Source organism: Ambystoma mexicanum, chromosome 4p (assembly GCF_040938575.1).
Source record: "Ambystoma mexicanum isolate Mex_15411 chromosome 4p, UKY_AmexF1_1, whole genome shotgun sequence".
Classification (NCBI taxonomy): domain Eukaryota; kingdom Metazoa; phylum Chordata; class Amphibia; order Caudata; family Ambystomatidae; genus Ambystoma; species Ambystoma mexicanum.
The window spans coordinates 857,674,199-857,690,308 of NC_090927.1; the positions used below are offsets into that span (position 1 = coordinate 857,674,199).

The window sequence follows — 16,110 nt, forward strand, 5'->3', positions numbered from 1 at the left end:
AGTGCCTGGCAAGTGTATTTCCTATGCCTCCACCAGTGGTCGAAGTGGGCAGGAGCGGTTGGGAACTTTTTAAATTAAGTTTTACTGTTCCTATACTTTTATTGTAAAAAGAAACTATTCTGGAATGGTTTCGTTTTCAAATAAAAGTCTAGGAGGAAGTTGAAACTTGCACTGCATTGCACCACTTGGAATGTTCCCCTAAATCAGCAGGTGCATTTGCTTGGGGGGTGTATTGTGCGTAGCATGCGATTTGTGGGGAGCAGGGCAGGCCAGCAGGAAACATAGTTCCACTACTTCTTTTCATGCACTTCGATCACTGACCTACACAAAAGCCCAAACTGTTGGTATTTCCAATGATTCTCCTTGTTGGAAATCTCAGCGATTGTGAAAATCTCTTTACTGTTTTTTTTCATGTTGAACCTTCAAGATTTATATTCCACCGCAAATTATGTACACTGTGCATGCGTTTATCAAACCTGTTTATCCTGTGTTTCGTGGGGTGGGGTTTGGTATAACTCCATTTTGTTATATCCTTGGTTTCTCTTGTTTATGCGTAGTGATGTTTTTGTATGAAAACTACATTATTATGCTATGAAATAAAGCAGTTAAAAAAATACACTAAAAAGAAGTTTTTTAAAAAAAAGAGCCGTGAAGGAGCACCAAATGGAAACATGACAATTTTCGCATGTAAAAATGTTATTGTGTTTCCAGTTTCTTTTCCTTTCTCCCTTCAAAAATATGCTTGGTGGCTGTTATACTGTGGCATGTAATGCTGAAATTAAATGTCATCCTTTAGCAAGTTGCTGCTTTTCCAGTGGATCTTTGTGTCTTTTATCCCCTCGGAAAAGCCTGAGGGGCCCCGTGGTCACGAGGTACAGCGAGGAAGGGAGAGAGAGGATTCGAAGCTAGTTGACCACAAAGGACGCGCGTCAGGGGAAGTTGTCGAGCAGCTGCGTGTTTACTGCATTCCTCAAGGCAGCTGACACAGAGAGAGCAGCGCTGGGACTTCGCAGGACAAGCCTTGACAACGAGCAGCGTGAGTCGGGCAAACATGGGTGCTCCGTGGCCGGTGTGGGCGCTGTTCTTCACCTCTGCGGTGGTCGCTGTACTTGCGGACGCCGACATAAAACCCCCGCTGCTGGGGGGTCTGAAAGAATCGAGCGTTTTGGAGAAGGGGACGAAGGAGGCACTGCGTTTCGTCGAGATGGAATTCAACAAAGTCAGCAATGATATGTACATTGCGAAGGTGTTTAAAGTGATTAAGGTCCAGAAGCAGGTCAGTGGAGCGGCCCGGCTAGGGCGAGAAATGAGCATTCGACGTGCGGGGATCAGCGGACCCTGAACTGGATGCCATTGTTATTTGTGATTTGGGGGCGGTCTCTGCTTATCGTTATTCATGCCAACGCCTAATGTATTCCTGCTGTTTCCAAATGATGGGCTCAGAGCATACATTCCAACATTTTACGCCAGCTGAGGGAGAACGTTATTATTTTGCGCATTGTGGGTCTTGTAGTGTGCACATTCTCGTTGTAAACACGTGAGTGCAAGTTCCAGAAAATAAAGGAACTGGATAGGCTATTCGCCCCCGACAATCGGGGCCATGTCGAGACAGCTGGATCTCATGATCTGGTGCTAGCAAGTCATCTGTTTTTCTTCTTTGAATTCTGGCATTTGTGATTTTCCATTTCCTGGTATGCAGAACTAAAAGTAAAGCAACGCCAAAATTAGCTACTTGCACGTAACATGTGTCTGTTTGGGATGCGCGTATTCTTACCAGATGAAACTGACCCTCAAACCCGACTGCACGTTCACGAGATGCACTTTGATGCTAGGCTCGCCCAGTGAGAGATCTGCTTCCGCATCAGTGTGCTTCGGTAGTGCGTGTCGTATCTCCTACAAATGTAATTGTTTCTATTTAAGTTTTGAATAGAACACTACAGTACTTTTCCATTGTGTGTTTTGAATTATATTCTACAAGTTCCATCACCCACTACTTTAAACCTCCACTAACTTTCTCTTCCAAAACATCTTATTCTGGAGCTCTGCGCTCATCCACCTACAACTCTGAGGGTCAGACGCTTCACCAAGCAGAGAATTTGGGGGCAGATCTATCTCCTCAGATGGGGTCTCCCTGTGGAACAGCCTCCCTGCCCCTCTCAAACTTGAGCAGAACCACCTCCCGGTTCCGGAAGCAACTCAAGACCTTCCTTTTCTCTTCCGCTTTCTCTCTTCCCCTGCTGATGCACCTGACTGCTCCGCGCACTTGTCACCTGGTCAGCCTCTGAACTCGGGCCCAGGCTCCTGCATGTCCAATTGCCCTCACGCTGCCTTTGGACTTCCCAACACTTAGGGTCTGTATCTGCAACCCTACAGTCCCTTCTCTCTGCACTTATGAGCCTCCCGCTGGCTGCACTTGTGAGTTAACTGCACATCCCACTTCCCTTCCCCGCACTTGTGCAATCTGAATGACACAAGGCCTAGTAAGAAATGTACTTTGTCCTCACTTTGTTTCCCCTCTCCTTGTCTTGTTGCGCCTAGAAACACTTGTGTACAGGTGCGTTATAAATGCCACATCATATCATGTATACTTGGACCGGGTCCTAAGGAGTTGAACTTTAGTGTACTGAGGCTTCAGTGCATTATCAATGACCATTGGACACTAACCAGGGCTCTGTGCTTCCTTTCCTTTATCTAGTCCCTTTACCAGGACAACCCAAACACTTTCCACTTTATCAATGCTAACCTCTAGATCTCGCTCATCCATTCTTTGCAATTCTGTCGTAGTATGGCAACTCGTTGACTACGATAGCGGAGCGACTGATATATGCAATCAATATGGCAGCAATATTGTAAAGTTTTTATTTCAATTGAGGTGGAAACTACTCCGTAAAACCGCAATTTCCATATTGTGTCTAGAAATCAGTTATATAATCACTTGCATATGGTAATAATTTTTGCTACTTCAAATGAGCGTTTTTGAAAGGCTGTGATTTAAAGATGCATTACTTTTAATGCGGTAGCGGCCTTGTAGTTATGGTTAAGTTGCTCAAATCATTGAGCACTTTTTGGATGGCTTACAACTTTGCACCCCCTGGACCAATCCTCACCAAACCTTGCAAAAAAAGTATATGCCCCCCTTGGAATGATTTCATGAAGTTTGGTGAGGGTTAGTACAGTGGGGGCAAAGATAAAGGGGGGGGGGGATGCAAAAGTTTTGAAATCCTCATAGACACAATGGCAATTTTTGCAGGTGCCGTCAAGTCCGCGGTCGATTTACTGTCTGTGGACAGCGCAGTGAGAAATAAAGTCTGGAAAACGCATCTGGGGTTACTTGGTGGCCGAAAGAGGGCCTTGGAGGGGTGGGGGAGTGGAATAAAGTTGATGGGGAGCTGTTTTTATAGGTGGAAAAAGGGTGTGCAGGTTCTGCCGAGTCTGCGGTCAATATTAGTGTCTGCAGACATCATTTGGATTGCAGGGGGTTCTGGGTGAGCCTTGTTATTTGAAAGTGTATTTTACGTACTTGTTATATGGTTTAATTATATTGTGGTGGTTGTGGCAAGTGGCCAGATTTTTGGGGACAATAGGTACTGTAAGGGGAGTATACAGTATTTGTAATATGGTGGAATTATATCATTTAAGTGTATATGGTATTTATGATTGTAGTACAATTTGAGGCAAGTGCTTATGGAATATGTATTTTTCTTTGTGAAGTTAACAAATGGGATATGGTAATAAAACTGGAATCCCTGGTTCCTTCTCTGGAAAAAAACTATAATTTGTTAAGCAAGATAGTTTAAAACCTTTTAATTGCATACAATTTTAGATTTACTTTTTGACCCTCATAAATAGTACATTCTTTGTACTATGTTTGGTAGTGTGTGCTACACTGTTGTATCGACATAAAATAATCATTGGGTCATTGGAAAAAAAATCATAGTTGATTAAAAAAAACCCTACTAATTTACATAGTTGAAAAGAATGAACATGTTATAGAATATTTATGTGTGGTAGCATGGACTTAACAAAAAGTCATCATGTGTAGGGGGCTTTTGGCCAACCACACAGGACACCGGATTAGCTGGAGCCAAAATATCACCAAGATGTGTGTGCCAGCTTTGGATCCATGAGTTGGCCCACTCAATTGGCCTATCTGTGACACCAGCAATGGCCAGCAATGATAGGCCAAACAAGCCATTTGATATAAATATACGTGACGCTAAGCGTAGGACATGTCGCGATATTAGAGTCCTCGCTGCTCCAGGCTAATGCCTGGGTATCAGACAGAGCCCGCCATAAAGACAGCCAGGGCGAATTTTTTTTTTTTTTTAATTTTTTTTTTATTTGGTATAGCTGATAAAATCAACCTTTCAAATATATGAAAATACAATTGACAATATACAAATAATAATTCCATAATAAGTCATTAGTCATAAAAAATGTAAAATTATTTGATTATCTGAATTTTACAATGTGTATAACAAATTAGAAACATGAGTAAAAAGAGCTCATTCGATATCATTGTCATCATTAGATAAGATAGCATTTAAGAATTGTGTTATTGCAATTCTAATAGATAATTTTGTGCTCCTAAATAATCTGATCCAAATTTCATTTTCATCCATAGGGACATATGTACACAGTAAATTAGAAAAATAGGAATTTCTTATTAGTACTAAAGCTGGGCAGGTCACTAACAGGTGCAGTAAAGTTTCAGGAATGTCTGAATTTTCACAAAAACGACAGTAATTTAAATGTTTTGAAATCAGCCCTCTCCTTGCCATTATTTCTCGTGTCGGCAGTAAGTTAAACCTAAATCGCAGATATTGTTGTCTCGTATGTGGTGCTGGGAATTTAACTAAATAGTCTGCCATAATGCGCAGCTTCTTTTGTCCAAACCATTGTTCATTGAAATCTTTGTATGCGCAGCATTTAGCTGTATTGCATATCCAGTCATATTGGAACAGTTTTAACTTGGCTCGATTAGGGTTTGTGAGGAGTGTCTCGAGCGATATACTTGCATCTGCTAGGGCGTTTAACACGCAAGTTCGCCATCTAATTGGAAAGAGATCTTGGGAATTTGAAGATAAAACGCTACTGTGCTTAAGATGTTATTTTTAGCCAATCCTAACAAACATTTCCTAAATAGAGCGCACATTTTCCATAATAATTGTGAAAATAGTGATACCAAACCCATTTCGAAACGAATCATGGGAAGTGGGGCACAATTCGGTAATTTTAAAACAGATCTCCAAAACCGTGCTTCACATGAGTCCCATATGTTGCTTCTGATAGAGAGTTTGGTATCAACTCCATATAATAAAATTGGAACTACTTTCGTTTGATAAAAGGTCATAATGTGAGTGTATGAGAACTTACCATAACGATACACAAGTATACTAGCCTGTGATTTCAACGTGTCGAGTTTTGAATTGAGGGTAACAACATAGGCTTTTTCACTTTGTGTATTATAGATGGTCAAGCCTAGATATTTATAGTTTTCAACATTCATTAGGGTGACCTTATTTAGGTGCCATTTATATTTTTTCGCACATGAGATGTTGTTAACTTTTTGACAAACAACTACTTGTGTTTTCTCTAGGTTAATTATAAGATTATTTTCTATTGAGTATGCATATAGCTTGTCCAATAGATTCTGTAACCCTTTAGGGGTCTGGGATAAAAGGACTAAGTCGTCCGCATATAACAACCAAGCTATGCGTTGAAGGCCCAATTTTGGTGCATCACTAATTATGTTTACAAATGATTCACCAAGATCAAGAATAAACAAGTTGAATAAAAAAGATGCCAAAATACAGCCTTGCTTAAGCCCTCGGCCAGTAAGAATTAATTTAGAAAGCAGGCCTTCCATGGTGAGACGAACTTGGATCGAGGTATTAGTATGAAGTTCTTTTATAATGGAAATTAAAGAGGGGGGACATGAGAAACGAATTAATTTTTGATAAAGCAGATGTCGGTCAATAGAGTCAAAAGCAACCCTGAAATCGATGAAGGCCAAATATAGCAGGTTATTCCGGACTATGCACTGTGATTTCAACATATTTAGGATCATGATGTTTGGGGCTGTTCCCAAACCTGCCACAAAACCCGCTTGAAAGGGGTCTCTCGTTTTTAAATTAGAAGCCCAATTGTTTAGGTCCCGAAGTACAATACGATTGAAAATCTTGCCCGGGGCATCCAACAAGGCGATGGGTCTGTAACTAGCTGGGTCAGACCTATTTCCTTTTTTGTAAATTGGAAGAATAATTGAACGCTTCCATGAATCCGGGACTAATTGTGTCTGAATTATATTTGAAAACATATTATATAATATCTCAGACCAAATTTCGGGATGTTGTTTTAACGTAAAATTCGAAAGCCCATCCGGACCCGGAGCTCGAGATGCGCTTGCTTTATTTATGAAAAATAATATATCTTCTTTGTCAAAAGTTAAAGTAAAATGATTTGTCAATTCTGGCAGGTTTTGTTTATTTATATTTGAACATGGCATGTATAAATTTGAAAAATGTGTAATCCATGCTTGTTCTGACACATTGTTAGATTGTTGAGTTATTTGGTGATTTGTGGTCGCCTTATTAATTATCGACCAAATTTGTGAAGTGTTCTTTCCTGCTATCATGTTTAGCATTTTGGAGCTGTCATTTTGATATAAAATGGCTCGGTGTGATCTTAGCCAATTTTTATAATTTGTCTTTAGTTGAGAATTGACAATGTTTCTTAAATTGGACGGCAGTTTCAAAACTTGTCGTTTTTTCGAGCGAAATAGTCTTTTTGCAGCTTCCACTACCCTATCGAATACATGCGTAGTACGAGTGCTAGACAACATGCATTTTTTAGCTTTGTGTTGAAAGAGTTGCATTACTTTATGATAAGGCGTTTGTATCTGGGAATGCATATTGGCTTCAGAGGTTATTCTGGCATAGAATTGGTTAAATCTTTTTAAAGAGGTGTCACTCCAGCATAGGCGATTACCACCATAATTGACAGTTACAAAATCTAGGGTGTTATTAATCGCCTGGACGCTTATCGAATCAATTGTATTCCAATGCATAGAGAGGCAATTATGATCACTCAGGGTTGATGGAATTACTTCAAACTTATAAACTTGTGAAATGAGGGATTGACTTACATAAATGTAATCGATTATTGCTGAGGAGTTACCTCTATGCCACGTTGGCTGTGGGGGAATGTCATCTGTAAGTGATCCATTTAGCATTTGAAAGTTATGTACTTCGATGAAGTGATTCCATAATATCAATCTATTACAAAATTTGTGATGGTCAAAGTAATGCAGATTTAAGTCCCCTGTTATAATAATATGTTTTATAGTGTTGTCAAGACTCACCAGTCGCATTAAAGAATTCATGTCTCTCATAAATATATGGTCGGAAATACCAGCAGGGTTCCAATACACGTTTATCAAGGCATATATTGATTTACCAATCTTAAGTTTTATCATCTGCTGGAAACAATTTGGAGATGACCAATCTTCAGATTCAATGAGAGGATTTTGTTTAACAGCTATAAGAAGCCCTGACGACGGTCGTCCATGATTTGATTTATGGGCTAAATTTATGTGTATATTATAATTGTCCCAAGTTGGGACACTAGTGAGCCAGGTTTCTTGAAGAGTAGCTATATCAACGTCATCAAGGCTTGAATCAACAGTATTCAGTAAATGACGAAACCCTCTCGTGTTCCAACTGGTAAGAGAGACATGAGTTTGAGGCGTAGATGTAACTAGCTAGTGCTCATTATGGGTAAACTGGCAATTGCAAGACTTTCTAAAGCCAACTGAGGATTCCTGGGTGGCAGCTTTTTCACTGTTCCTCTCATGGGTGTCATTTAGAGGCGAGGGTTTTGTCGTCGGAGTTTTAGATGAAAAATGACTGACTTCGACGACAAAACCTAAATCATATAGATGGTTTTTAGCTGACCATATGGTATTGACAACCACTCTAGAATTTATCCACAGTTTTACTGAAGTGAGAATTTGAGTATCTTCAAACTCCACCAACTGAATATCAGTTGAGTGTATATCTTCTAATTCAGGGATTTCAGCGAAGATGGTAAGAATGGAACTGCGATTTAGATCATATTGCACATTTGGGGGTTGACGACAAGCTATGATCAATGAATGCAATGCTGGTCGTTTGAGATCATTTTTGAATATTCTTTTGTTCTGTAGAAGAACAGGGTCAGACTTGGCTGGGATCGGTTCTGATAAGACTTGTTTGTCTAGAGAGTTTGCTATGGTTGTTTCGATTAATCGTTGTAGTTGTGGTCCCAATGCTGTTAAAAGATGTGTTTCTTGGAGCGCAATGTTGATACCGGGCATTGTTTTTTCCATTAATGGTGGATCGACTACGCATGTTTGATTAATTGCCTTAATGCAGTTAAGTCCAAGAGAATTCTGGGTTAAAAGTTGATTCTTAGCAGTCCCAATTTCAGCCTCACAAGCTTGACGAGGGTTTTCTAATCTTGGGATAGATGTTTCTTGACCATAGAGAGAGGAGTTGGTAGTTGGGTCATAGTGTCTAAAATATTTTTGTGCTGGTTGGGCTGACATATATGCGTCAACTGCACATCGAATCTCCTTTCTATGTTCTTCTAATGTCTGCTGAGAGAATCCGTGTAAAAGAAGATTTTGGTTAATTTGCTTTTCAGATTTATTTTGTGTAGTCGGTAGAGTGTACTCTGAACTATCTACAGTGATAGCCGGGTTATCTAGATTGGATTTTACATGGTGTTTAGCAGCAATGGTGGTTTTTTCGCGATCGTTATTAGCATTATCTTGACGTGCTAAAGTTTGTAAATGGTATTTTTTGGAGATTGCTTTTGATGCCAATACCATACGTTTCTGCGGGATGATTATGGACTTGACCGATCGCTTTGCCATAGAAGTACCGCAATTTTTCGGATGGACCATGTTTTTTGGTTCCATCTTATCTGTCAAGGAGATTATGCTTTTGTCTGAATCAAGGATTGAGTGAGAATTAGAGACGACAGATTCTCTCTCATGAGTGAGTGATATTGAAATCGCATCTGGTCTTTGACTTGCGTTTGCAACATATTCTTCATTTGAACCAAATAGAGGTAAAGTTTTAAATTTACCAGTGCCAAGTTTTATTTGTATCTCATGATCAAGTGTTGGAGACTGTTTTTGACCATGATGATTTTTTAGAAATATGGGGGCAATTGTCCGCGGGGCCTCTTTGATTTGATTGGCAGTAGGTAGAGATGGAAAACATTTTTTTAAAGGATTTTTTCGAAGGAAAATTGGAGCTATTTTTAAAATCTTCTGCGGAGATGTTGTAGAGAGTCCTGTGGATTGTTCAGAGGTCACTTTGGTGGTTTGCGAACTTGTTGATGTCATCAATGTTGTTTTCTTTACCCTCTCCATTTCACTGGTAAGAACCACCTCTTGATTTTGTTTATTGATTGTAATACTGTTTTTGACATTTTTTTGAGAAGTATGCTTTTTCTTGTATTTCATATTGATGCCTTGGTCACGTAATCTTTTTTTCCTTCTTGCTTCTTTTTTTCTTTGTTTCTTTCCTCCTGATGATGAAGATTGTTGTGGACATAGGGTATGCATCACACATTGCTCATCATTGATGGCGGCTGGAACAATTGTTATATGTGCATTTAGGATGTTCTCGTTTTCACACTCAATACTTACATTGGCCAGTCTTCGAAATTCATTGAGAATTGACTCAGACAAAGGAGTATCGTCTAAGGGCTGACATGTGTCATTATCAGTGGTTTGAGTGAGTGAAGACGGCACTTTGATTACAGAGTTTTGCATAAGATTAAAAAGCTCCTGGAGTGAATGTTTATTGGATTCTTCTAAAGTATTTTTAAGAGCCATGGATCTCTGTATGGCAGAGAGATCCATTCCTTGTTTTGCTGATTCTACTTTAAGTTCTTGTATTTGATGCAAAAGATTGTTGTTGATGAGATTGCAACAACCTACCATCGCACCATCTAAAATGGCAACTTCTTTGGTTAATTCGATAAGGGAGCCTGTTTGTGACTGAACTTCTCCCTTTAGTAGTTCAAAGACAGAGACTAGGGAATTTAGAACATAGCTAAGAGCATGTAGAGTATGTGCCGAAGGACCAGATGGACTTTGAAGAGGCTCGTCCTGCAAATTTTGAACTGCAGACGAGGTATGAAGCATTTGTAAGTTGTTATCTTGGTCAGAGGATAAAGAGTCTGAACTCCCATCAGAATTTGATAGATTTAACTTCTCTATGGGATGCATAGTTGTATCAGAAATTGGTGATATTGATGCAGAAGTAGCTTTAATGGATGAAGATTCACCATGAATGATCACCGGGGCAGCTTCTTTGAGAATTATTTTTCCACCGAAGTGATCGTCAATTTTTTTCTGTATCTTTGATGTTGTAACAGTGAATTCAAGTCCCCTTTTCCAGTTTTCAGTTAGGGGAAGACAAGCTTCATGAGTTGTGTGTGCTCTATTAGGAGTTGAGGTAGGCGACTCTAAACGAATATGGGCTGTGATTTGTGGAGGCACTACATTAGAGGAAGATGATGGCGCAATATCTAGTTGTGTGCTCGTTGGTATATCATCGAGTATCATGGTTGATATGATAGGTTCTTCCCATTCAGGTGTCTTCAGATCATCTCCAATCAGATTGCTACGCAGTTTCATCACTTTCAAGTATAGAGTGGTTTTAAATGAAACTTTTAAAAATGAGCACCTTGTTGTATGATTTTAATTGAAAGTAGTTAATAATAAGGGCACTTACTTCTGCTAGCTCATCCGAGTCAAGGAGTTAAAATTTCACAGTTTATTCAAGTGTCGAGATACCTTGTTTCCAGGAGGTGGGAAGTGCAGCGGGTTTGACTATATGCCGGGACTCAATGTCTATGCCTCTCAGAGCCAAACAGCAGCAAAACAGTCCTTGTAAAAGTAAGAATGCAACGCCCTTTACTCCGCACCGGGCTTAACGCCGCAAGGGTGAACGGGGTTGCTTTTTCAGCTGTGATCAAGTCACGTGATAGGTCACGTGACCGCCGATGGGCTCCGCCTCCTCCAGGAAGCGAGCGCGGGCTGAGAAGGCAAGAGTCCCCCTGGACTCGCAGTGCCAGCCGCTGATGATGCAGGTAAGAGGTGGTGTGTTGTCAGCTGGATACTAGGTTGAAAAGAACAAAAGCAATATCGCCTGTCTGAAAGGCAGACTGCTTGGCAGTGTTTTGTGCAGGACGTGGACACTCGGGACTGTCAAGATGAAGATCTTGGCGTCCGTGAGGGTCGATAAATTAGATAAGACCTTAAACCCCATCTCTGGTGTTGCATGGGTAATGCACATCACTGAAACCTTTTTCACTACGAAGACTGCTGCCACAATGGCTGATTCTTCCGGTCCGTGGCCTTTACCACTTAGCCACTGGATCCTTATGGACTCGATTGTCAAACTAATCCCTCCAGAGACCTGCGGCCAGATGGCCTTGCAAATATAGTAGTGAAACGAGACCTTAAAAACTGGGCCCAGATTCTTTTGATCCTGTACTCTCGCGTCTGTAGAGCTTGAGCCATTCCAGCCTTTTGGCAGCAGTCAGTATTAATTCTGTTTCATAAAAAAAGGCGATCAGGCTAAAATCACCAACTACTGGCTGCTGTCCATTCTTGATGTTACGGGGAAGATCTTAGCCTCTTTGGTACTTAAGGAGTTACAATCATGGGCATCAAACAACAAAGTCTTCAACCTAGTGCAGACTGGTTTTCGGCCAGGATCGGGCACTTCACACAACATTAGAGCTCTAGATTATTTTACCCAGACAACTCCGAGCCAAAGGGATGTAACTTTGTATGTCGCCTATGTGGATTTTAGAAGCGCGTTCCATCAGGTTAATAGAGACATTCTATGGGCCAAGCTCCGGGCCTTAAAATGCCCTGAATGGATTATTCACATCCTGGTCCTCTTACACAGTAACAACAGTGCACGAGTAGGGTTGGACCGTGGGGGGGAGTTACGGACCCCATCCCCATGAAAATCGGAGTAAAACGGGGGTGCGTTGTGGCCCCCTTATTATACAACTTATGTACAGCTGATTTCCTACCTCGTCTGCTGGGGTTTGCTACCTGCCCACCCAGGATCGGTGATCTCCTTGTGGTGGGTATGTGATACGCGGACAATTTGGTCCTGTTTGACTGCACCTTTAGGGGCATGAAGATCCTGCTTAACAAGCTCTCGAATTATGCCCATGAATTAAGCCTAACTATCAATCTTGAAAAGACCAATGTCATGCCGGTCACTAGGAACACGGTGAACAGGAGCAGGATGGACACTTTCATTGGTACCCTTGTTTATGTCATGTCCTATCCGTACCTGGTCTTGGAGATCAGTGCACATGCTGGTTACGAGTTGATAATTGCCAATAAAATCCGAAGAGCGAAGCAGCTAATGCTCCAGGTAAGGAAGTTTGCTGGAGGATACACAGGTTTCCAGTGGCGGCTAGTGAGTTTTAAAGCTGGTGGGGCGTAAAGTTCCCAGGTGTAATTTGGGAGCGAGCGTGTGCAGCGCACAAGCCCACTCCACCCAAGGGAGTTGTAGGTGGGTTCTCGTCCCGGAATTTATTTTGAAACATGTCCTCCAAAATGTGCTATTTACTGTCCAAAACCCACCGAAATATGACATAAAAAGCATTGGTTTTACATACTAATGGTTGTACATTATTCTTATGGGTGCAGGTGTGATGGTGTATTTTACAGCAGCTTGTATTGAGAATAGCTGGTACTATGATGTATGCGGACTAGTTCATCATTATATAGTCAGTAATGAGCACAAGTACAGCAATGAACAGATGACAGCAAATGAAAGGAAGTGTAACTCTGCAACTTTCAGAAAGGGGTCCAGGATATAAATGACGTTGTCAGGACTGGAGCCTGGAGGCCTTATATAAATGCGTCATAATGCAAGTTTCTAATCTCAGGCTGATCATTAATAATCATAAAATAAGGTGCAAGTACTGCGACGGCCCTACCCGATTGCTTTTCAGAAGCAACACTCCATTTAAGTCATGAACTCTCATAAGATTGATTTGAAAAACACTGGCTGGAACATTGACTGCAAGATTTGATGAAAAGGCTTGTTTAATTTGAGCTAAAAGAGTTCCCACAAGGAGGTGTTTTGGGCGGGTAGGGGCTGGAAATGGGTGGGCATGACTATAGGGATAAGCAGGGCCATGGGCAGTTAATGAGTGGTCAAATAATGAAACACCTACACACTTTGTTCCCTCCTCATATGCCATCTCTCCCTATCTGTACTCTAATGCAATAGTTTTGGATTATAGGTGGCACACATGTGCCACCTAATAGCCCAAACTAAAAAGAGCAGACGCTCAGTTGGTTACTCAGGGTAGTGCCATACATACCTGGGGATGTTTACCTATTGTTTACTAAAAATACTACTCAGCTATAACACTCTTGAGGCTAGTTTGGGGGCTCTAGGCATTATGTAAAAATGTGACCTTTATATGTTGGGCCTGATTTACAAAAGCGTTTTATAATGGTGCAATTCCATTGAAAACGCTTTGTAAATCAGGCCATTGGAGTCTATGGAACATGGCTCAACGTCTGGGACCTCAGAAAGACTGCTAAAATCAAGAAATATTGTACAATAAAAGTATGAATGCATAACAGCAGAATGTTATAGAAACTTTTCATTGTTGCAAGTTAAATTAGCTCCACAGCAAAAATTGACCTTTTGCAGAAAACATATTCTTTTAATGTACTTTTACACAAGGGAACCGTATGCCTTAATCCTAACCCTCTCGGCTTTGTGCAAAAATGCATTGAAATGTTATGATTTTAATGCAGGACTATTGCAGTTTCTGTACTACGACCCAATGTTTTCACCCATGTTGCATGAGTACATGGAACATAGGGCGATCAATCGACGTGTTGAAAATCAACCAGTGTGACAGGGGGAAAAGGTTTTGTAATATCGCAACCTAGCGAGTGCTCAAAAGGCTAGCACGTGCCCACTCCTGTAAAAGCTGGCAGCTCTCTGTATGCCTTCTTATGGCGCAGTGCGATCAACACTGCAATTGCCAAAGCAATAACGCAGCCCTTATCTGAGAGCTGTCAGCCAGAGCAGAGGGCAGAGGCAGGAGTTCTCCCGATCAAAGGTGGGAGATTCTTATCTGCGGCCTATGTGTTCCGTTTGCCAGCTCCGTGAGAGCTGCTGCACTTTACAAGGTCCATTTGAATTCCTTCGTTCCTCCAAAGAATATTAGGCTGGCAGAATGGAAAAAATAAAAACGAAAGTCATTCTTACCTCTCCGCCGTCTTAATGCACCTGCGCTGTTTTCATGTGATAATGACACTCGGGAAGCTTGAAAGGGGCAAGGGAGCGTCCAGTCACAAGTGGCGCCGAGGAGCAGGCCATGCGGATGAGTTCCTGCATATTTTTAAAACAACCATGGGAGCTTAATTTAAATAAAGGAAACAAAAAAAAAAATCGACGGAGCACTATAGGCCTGATTTCCTCATAGTCCCGTTCCTGCACTGCTTACACAAGCTCCAATCCAGAAGGCTGTGAGGCTCCACACACACGGATTGTCATTGGCTAGTAAACAGCCAATGACAACCTGAGGAGGTCTCCTACTGCGCTGTTTGCGCAGAACACAAACAGTGAGGGGCCACCCCTCCAGCGCCCCGACAGCCTCCCAAATGAGAGGATGCGATACGTAGAGTGCGTGGAGCTACGAGCTCCACGCACTCCACATGTACATTAAATTAACGAAGTCTACGTAGATCCGGACGCGCCCCGCTGCTGTAGTGGTTGGGCCGGAGCAGGCCTGGCACTGCAGCCCAGCAGAGCGGCAGGTTAATAAATCATGAATCTGGCGGGCTGCAAAAATGTATTTAATTTCACAATGAATCCGCACTGGAAAAAAAGAGTTGTTTCTTCTTCTCTCAGTGGCGGGGAGGGGAGCGGCGCCCCCCCCGCCCTATGTAAGCAGCCGCCAATGCAGGTTTCTCCTTAGCAGGATTTATTCTGCTTTATAAGCAATGCTTCGTACCATCTTTGTTGTATGGCCTTGTAGCACTTGCTATGCAGGATTTCTCCTGGTTAAATAAATTGGAGGGACTCTTCTGGCGTGATTTATTGGGCCTGCACCCTTCCTGCTTGATGGAGTACCTGCATCTTGAGCTAGAGGGTGTCTTTTATTTAAAGACACAATCTAACCTGGTTCGTGAGCTATTGGCAGCAGTGGGTAGCAACCATGAAACAGAGAAAGTATATAAAGGTTCCCGGTTCGGAACACTTTAATGAGGAGTTCTTTGAAGAGATTAACTGGCACCCTGACTCCGATAGAGGTACACCCTGCATCCACTTAAAGAAAGCTTTTGAAAAAAAAATCTAACAAGTGGGATTGGTGTAAGAACTACAACCACCTTGGTAAATTAAAGGGATACGAAGCAGTATCTTATGTGGTACACAGTTATAGGAAAACGCAGCCTTACTTACACCTATGCCCGGATCCGGTCATAAGGATTTTCATTTTGAAACTTCGTACCAAACAACGACCGGTACGATGGATAACAGGACCACGTTTGGGCCTTTTGGCCGAGAATAGATACTGCTGCATCTGTGGTGTTGTAGATATGCCAGAAACTGCTACACATGTGCTCACACATTGTGTCAAGCTGGGGCACATACAAATGTGCAACCTGGGGAGTTTTGTACACAGTTGTGAGGCGATCCTTTGTTATTACTTTTGGGATTACTGCTTAAATGCAGACTCTATCACCATCCAAATCGCTTTGCATCGTGTATGGTGTCATGCATTAACCTTGCTGGTTGATTGAGGAGGATTATCCTTCAAGGCATAAATTGGTGTTTCTAAATTGATTAGTCAAAATTGCTAAACAACTTTGCTTTGATTAGCAATACAACATATATGAGTAGCAAATGTCTATTCTTACTTTCCTCCAAACCTGTACCATAGATGTGTCCCCTTTATGACAGTACATGGTCTAGGACCCATGTAGGCTTGCCTCAATGCTAGTGCTGGCGCTATGATGAGAGGATGCCTTAGTGTGGCATGCAACTG

At 41.6% G+C, this 16,110-nt stretch overlaps 1 protein-coding gene across 1 annotated transcript in view; it reads left to right on the plus strand.

Moving 5' to 3' along the window:
* The first annotated feature begins 904 nt into the window (after positions 1-904).
* LOC138453511 (cystatin-C-like) overlaps positions 905-16,110 on the plus strand; it is a 261,886-nt gene continuing 246,680 nt past the window's right edge. Inside the window, exon 1 of the mRNA XM_069606424.1 lies at positions 905-1,276. Within this exon, the coding sequence (XP_069462525.1) occupies positions 1,052-1,276 (225 nt within the window). The 5' untranslated portion in view covers positions 905-1,051. The remainder of the gene's footprint in view (positions 1,277-16,110) is intronic.